The sequence below is a fragment of the Lingula anatina genome, chromosome 1 (genome assembly GCF_051362555.1).
Source record: "Lingula anatina isolate TDL-2025a chromosome 1, LinAna3.0, whole genome shotgun sequence".
Taxonomy (NCBI): Eukaryota; Metazoa; Brachiopoda; class Lingulata; order Lingulida; family Lingulidae; genus Lingula; species Lingula anatina.
The window spans coordinates 63,173,777-63,180,861 of record NC_141767.1 but is presented as its reverse complement, the minus strand read 5'-3'; the positions used below and the strand labels follow the sequence as shown (position 1 = coordinate 63,180,861).

The 7,085-nt window shown below is 33.1% G+C and overlaps 1 protein-coding gene across 1 annotated transcript; it reads left to right on the top strand.

Moving 5' to 3' along the window:
* The first annotated feature begins 46 nt into the window (after positions 1-46).
* LOC147764862 (adenylate kinase isoenzyme 5-like) lies at positions 47-6,802 on the top strand. The gene is made up of 3 exons (XM_087002684.1): positions 47-207; positions 4,047-4,251; positions 4,714-6,802. The coding sequence occupies exons 1-2, from the start codon at positions 148-150 to the stop codon at positions 4,239-4,241; spliced, it is 255 nt and encodes an 84-aa protein (XP_086858810.1). The 5' UTR covers positions 47-147; the 3' UTR covers positions 4,242-4,251; positions 4,714-6,802.
* The last annotated feature ends 283 nt before the right edge of the window (positions 6,803-7,085 follow it).

Here is a 7,085-nt window from a genome sequence, read left to right as displayed (position 1 = left end):
TTCTTTTGGTTTTTCAAAATGTGTCAAATGATCACAAGTACTTACATATTTGTTTGGTGCGTCTTGGATGTTAGGGTATCCATGTTGACAACAAACAAGCGAGTTTGTTCATTTCACTGTAAGACAACGTGACTTATAACCAAAAAGATGAGTAAGGACGATGCCAAATATTATTTAGCAGACCATCAAGTACCACAGCTTTTTTCGGTGAGTACAACTGTGTGAAAAAATGTAAATGGTATGATTTAATTCGTTTGTAATTGACCAAGCTTTTTTCGCTCTCGGAATCGGACACCTGCTTGCCGATGGCATGGTACTTTGATAGGGTTTATTATGGTGCCAAAAAAGTCAGTTTATGAAAAGATGTGGATAACAGTACATTCCTGAAAATACACAGATGAAAACAGATATCAAGAATGCATTTGGAAGTCACTATAAATATTATATTGTTCTTCAAAAAATTGAGAGGGAAAATAGCATATTTTGCAGGCCCATGACATTACATTTTTACTAATATTCTCCCACACACAAAACAATTCAGATATCTTCTGCAATCACGTGACTTAAAAATGATAAAAAATATTACCCTTAAATTACAATATGCAACAATAAAAGAAAGAATATTCTAAACTATCCACCGTCTATGAATGAATGTTGTTAATCATCTTGTAGAAAAGGAATGATAATTGTGAATATCTCGGTCTCAACCAGAGACCTTTCATTAGGTAAATGACCTTGATGGACTGGTCACCTAAACTGTTGTCATATGACTAGGAATAGTCTCCAGTGTACTGTCCCATATGTGTGAGAGGTAAAACCTGAGGCCTTTCTTGTTCAGTGTTGGTTTTTCCACCCATTCCCACATGGCTTTTTTGATGCCACATTTGCTCCAGTTTTCCTCCTGGTCTAAAATGGTGAAGTCATCCTCTGTCAGTTACTAAATGTAAATTTCAGTATCAGAGTTATTCATATATCAACTACCACCTAGTCAATTAAAACAATTGATAATATACCGTAATGATGATATTGTTTGAAAACAATCCTTGTGAAAATCCATGTTAAATTGTAATCGTAGTTTTAGCACTTTAGTTACAGATTAAGTATATTGTTAGGTCCTAGTCATTTTAAAATGACCTTGAACCGGAATAAATAATAATTTAAATTGATAAAGGGTAAAGGAAATGCCATAGAAAAGTTGGTGATTTGAAGACTGCACCTGGTAATTTTATACTGACCACAGTAGATAAATGAACAAACTTTGTTTGTGGAGGTCATACCAGTCCAAAAATATCAAATGATGCTAAGAATGGAAGTATGAGGGTCCTCATGCCCTCTTCAAAGGGAAGTAAGTTTTGTATTTTAGGTCAGCAAAATGAAGTTAGGAACAAATAATTTCATTGTATTAGCCAAACTTGATAATTTTAGGGGCTTCAGTTTCTTTCTTTCTTTTCTTTTTTTTTCAATTTAGTGAAATCAACTTCTAAATGGATATAGAAAGCAGTTTTTTAACATTGTGTTTCAATGATACATAATATTCATACATGTACTAGTATACAAATTTGTAGTTTCTCGTGATGAAGTTATTATTGAACTTGCCTTTGAGGAAAGGATATTCATGTTGTGATAAACTCAAATCACTCTGTATTGAAACATAAAATAGATATTATTGCAAATCACTCTGTATTGAAACATAAAATAGATATTATTGCAGTTGACTGAAAGTCCTTTTGGCTGATTGAGTTTTGCTGAAGGCTGATATGAAATTATAATTCTTACTTAGGCCACACTTTTTTATTTTTATGGATGACATCCTCTGAGTACCCCAAAATCGGTGCGAGAGGGCGAAAAAAAAAAAAAAACAGTCAAAAAAAAAAAAAAAAACTGCTTAAGTAAAGGAATGCTGTCAGTACACAGCTGGAAACACAAATTTAACCACAGAAACACGTATCAAACTAACAATATGTCTTTATCCATGCTCTCAAAATATTAAAGCATTGTGAATACGTCGTAGAAATGTAAAAAAAGTCATGAATTGATATACTTCATATTACCAAATCTATTTAAGGTTATTTCATGCATTCATTTGGTATAGCAATCAATAAAACAAATATCAATCAAACAGTGTGTCTTTATTTGTATTCTCAGAATATTAAAACATTTTGAACACTTCACAGAAATGTTTAAAAAATGATGCAAAGATATGCTTAATACTACCAAATCTATTAAAGGTCATTTCAGACGATGCCATTTTGTCAACTTCAACTCACACGAAGCAGCTAAACTGTCAGGTGGCCTGTCCGACCTTCAGCCCACCAAATACCTCGACGCCCTTGTTGACCCTTTTTTCGCTACAGAAAACCTGGTATTAATGTGCTGCTTCATACAGAATGTCACAGAAATGTTTCGGCCGCCGCCAGCCTTTCGCACAATTGTAAAAAGGTGATATCTCCATGCCCAATATCAATGGCATACCAATCCAAAACGATGGCGCCCGTTCTCTTTATGACTTTTATTGTTGTGTAATTTGAAAGTAATCCTAGAGATGAATTTGACAGCAAAGTAGCCGCATTTCCACGTGGCGAAAATACGCATGCGCAGAAAGCTCATTTCCTTGCAAATTCAATAACAACGTTTGCGACAACCGACTTCGTTGGGGGCTGGGGGGGGGGGCTTTTTTTTTTTTTTTTTTGGAGAACGGGCGAAAATCCGTGCGCGCGCAGGATGTCATCCATAAAATTAAAAAAGTGTGGCCTTACGTTGAAAGAAAAGTGATTGCCTGAAAGGTGTGAAGATACCCTTCATCATATTCACATTAATTCAATGTTCAAGAGGCACAGGCAGCATGCAAGCATATAAGGTCTATGAATGCTGCATGGAACATAAGTGTGTCTTTGTAGCATTGATCGAAAGCAACAAATTCAACCTGTGATATCTGCATGGCATATTAAATATGCACTAGTGTTTCACTCAATTTGGACTGACTTAACTTAGACAGGATGTCTGATTACAATTAGTTGACTGCATGGAGTACATCCATTCTGTTGTCACTGCCACTACCTTTCTTATTGAAGCAAGTTGCAAGCTGTTAGATCAAGGAGTTTCAATATTAAAACTCCTTGGATAGGTTGACTTCAATTAGATAGTTAATCCTTATCAGACAACCTCCTGAGTTGGGCCTGTACAGAGTAAGGAAATATGATAATGGTCTACTTTCAGTTCTTTCTGAATTGAATGCACCCTTTCCATCTTTCATAGAAAGGTTTGAAAATTACTGCTGGAACTTGGTTGAAAGTGAATAAATTGTTTGTGATCAGTATGTTATTTTATGTAATATCACAAAAATAAATGTGAAACTTATATCCCACACCCAGTTTTGTAATTCCCATGGACCAGCTGTTCAACTTTCACTAATAAAGAATGAAATATTTCATTGACAAAAATGGGTACATTCTCTCTCAGGTAATTGTATATGTTACAGAATACATACATAACTCTTTTTCTTTAAGTACATGCATTTATGTCCATATTGATTGCTTTTTCATCTTAGCATTGGTGCTATGGTTATACACGAACACTTTGATCAAAATTTATATAGATTGTTTGTAATTAATCTTTAGATATTTAAGATTAATCAGTTTAATCACTAGACAATGCCTTAAAGCATTCCAAACCTGAATGAGACTTTTTAAAAGTTAAAATGTCTACTATTTAGGTTTTCTTGTGTCATGCACTTTTTCAAAGGTAAAGGCAAGTTTAATGGAGGGAGTTGTGGCAGGTACATTTGAATACTTAAGTATAATTTGGATGGAGCCAAAATAATTGGTAAGCACAGGGAAAGCTATCTACTGCTGTACCATCCCTCTCCTCCATGTAATGGAATCTGTGATCAGCTTATGACAAAGGTTAAAGTGAATACTCTGATACCACTTTATTCTCTCAGCTAATTGCTCTTATGCTTTGCATACATTTGCAATGCTACAGTCTTATAGACTATTGATCTTGATTAATGGATTGAATCTAAGTTGCTGTTTTTCTTTTACTTTCAGAGTTTATTGACACAGCTATTGATTCATAAACCTGAGAACCATATAGATTTCTTACAAGAATGCATGAGCAAAGTAAAAAAAGGAGGACTGGACAGCTTGAAAGTTGACATGACCGTTAAGCAGGAAGACTGGACAAAGAAGGAAGGAGTGTTACCAAGTCATGCACAAGATTTAAATAGACCATTTACACGTTAAAAACATTTTTGTGAGTATATTTGTATATGCTCTCTTTATTTATCAAAAAGTGACTCGGTTTATGATTTGATCTTTTCAATTGGGAAAATCTTTCAGATGCATAATTTTAGATTTATTTTAAAAATACCCTGTAGAGCATTGTTGGTGCTTTTACCATATAGAATAGAACTGTTGAGTAGCCTGCTTTTTAATTTTCTTGCTACCACTTCATAGGATTGTTATTTAAACTTTGAAAAATATTTCATCTGTAAATTTCACAATTTCCGCAATGAAAAGATTGAGTCATTACTTTATGTGTAGCTGTGTACAATTAATTTGTCAACTGATAGATAACAAGTAAAAAAAGATGAAAAGGAAATGTTGTCCAGTCATATGTTATATGCCATAGCATATATAATAAAATGCAACAAATTTATCATGTTTGAGGAAAATTGTATATTGATAAAGCAAACTTTTTTTTTTATTATTTCAGAGTTGCCACTGATGGACTGCAAAAGATATTTAACATGACAAGGAATGAGAAAACCAGTGCTATGTCACTACCACATTCATTATCAGTATTAAATTAAAGAAAAAACTGTGATAGATATACTGGTGTTTCATTTTTTAAATAAATGAAGTGCTGATAGATGATGAGATCATACATGTAGTTACTGTAATGGAGAGTTAGTGCCCACTCTTGTAATTAAATGGCATTCAAGCAAGTTGTGTGCAATTCTTTAGTGTTTTTTTAATTTTTATTACTTAAGGTAAGTGGGAGGTGAACTGTGAAATCTTGATTTGGGATACTAAAAAAAAATTGAAATGTTTATAAGTGGTAACTGAGCATTAAGTTGATTTCTCAGAAGCTCATTTTTGACATTTGTTTGGAATGAAGTAGAGTTTTAGATCAGTGTAAAGCCACTCAACTCAACTAGTGAGATGCTTTTGTTTTATTCATAGTCGTCAATAGCAGAGATGTTTGTGTTTCTCTCATTTGAGTATTGGATTTGGGCATATTTATAATTATAAGAGTTAATGATTCTGTTTCATATCAACTAGGAAGCCTTCAGGGTCACAGTGGAGATTAAGGAAACATTAAGTGATAAGGTATTTCCATTTTTACCAGGGTTCAAGCATTGGTCTTTCTTTGGTAAAGGAATTGTAGAAAAAACTTTTTGAGAACAGAAAGTTAAAGAGCTTACTTTCATGTAATTTATCTCAGTTTTATAAAATTCATAAAAGCAAAATACTACCAAAATAGGCTTTAATTGTGTTTTTGGCTTTCTTTGATAATATTTTAATGTTTTTTTATAACTATCTAATGAAAGTATAAGTTTTATAATTTAGACAGATATATACAACAATTGTATGTAATCGGCATTAAGTTCATAACATTATACCCAATGTTAAAAAATATCTTCTTCATCTGAAAAATTGATGGTGAGTAAATCACTTGGCATGGTCCTGCAAATAGATACTTGCTGTTACAAATATATATTCTCCAGGGAAAGAACCCCATCAATTTTAATGACAGAGCTCCATCAAAAATAGTATTCTAGCAACTCTGGCATAATGTTATAGATCACTGGAAGACAAATTGGCCACCAGGTATATGAACTTAGTAGGCCACTTTAAAAGGAATGTGTGTATATTTGGGATTAAGACAAGTAGATATACAATTAACCACCTCAAATTTTTAGCACTTGTCAGTTTCTAATTAAGACTGTTGCATATATAAATGCCTTTAAAACCACTTCTTTTAAATTTTCTTTTGACCCATGGCAATAGGAATTATTACATGCATTACTTGTATTTTCACTATTTGAGCACTGGTTGTTATTTTTTATGTATTATTTGAAAAGGACATGCCTTTGGGATAAACACACACATTGTTCACAAAGAAAAGAAAATGGGGGAGATTTTAAGACAGCAAACATCACTTGTTACAATCCGAGCAAGAAGTGCAAGCATTCCTTGACAGCAGAGTTACTCATTCTTTCATACAGTATTCCTAAATTAAACTGAGCTAAACAACCTTGCCAATGTCAAATGTGTAAAACATAGATATTTTGAATATTAATGTCTATATTGAGACATATTTCTATCAGGGCTTTTGAGCTTGGAAATACAGCAGGGGACTCTATAATGATACCATCATGATAGATAACTATTTTATGACTCTTGTTTGTTGGTTTAAAGTGCTTGTGATAGTTGTAAAAAGCATTTTGTTATTTCTGAAATTATCAAAACCCCAACACAAGAAATGCTATGTAACTGTCAGATTAATTGTAGACCGCTGTTGTTGCGAGTTGCACTTCACAGATGAAAAAGATCACAGTACAACTTAAGGCATGGAACATTTCCAGGGATCTTTGTGCATAGAAAAATGAATTTGAAAATATATTGCTTCTTGAATGTATCATGGTTGAAGTGTTGTAATTTTGGCAGTGCACAGTAATATTGCTCAACTTTTCTATTATTATGTTGCTTGTATATACACACATGCATCTATTGCTCAACCTAGCAGTTAAAAAGCTGTTCAGGGCATTTTGTTTATAAAAATAAATAATGTACTGATATGTGCTTGTGAATTTTTTATTGAGTTTTCTAGTGATTGATATTTTATTAATATCCAGGGTTCTTTCCTGTCTTCAAAGGTTCATTTGGGGACAGCCAGGCAAAATACATAACTGAAAAATAACCACTTGAAATTAGGTTTCCAATACATTATTAAGATGCATTTCTTGCTTTTTTATTACATACAGATACAGTGTGTTTCTGTATATATTCTGATAACTGTGTCTAGTCCGTGTCTTAGTTGTGGTCTTTCAACACATTAGCCCCTATAACTGCCAAGTCATA

What these genes read in the sequence shown, in the direction of transcription:
- LOC147764862 (XM_087002684.1), top strand. Translation starts at nt 148, where the DNA reads ATGAGTAAGGACGATGCCAAATATTATTTAGCAGACCATCAAGTACCA. An exon ending in AAGTACCACAGCTTTTTTCG is followed by an intron (nt 208 to 4,046) that starts GTGAGTACAACT and finishes TTTTACTTTCAG; the next exon opens with AGTTTATTGACACAGCTATT.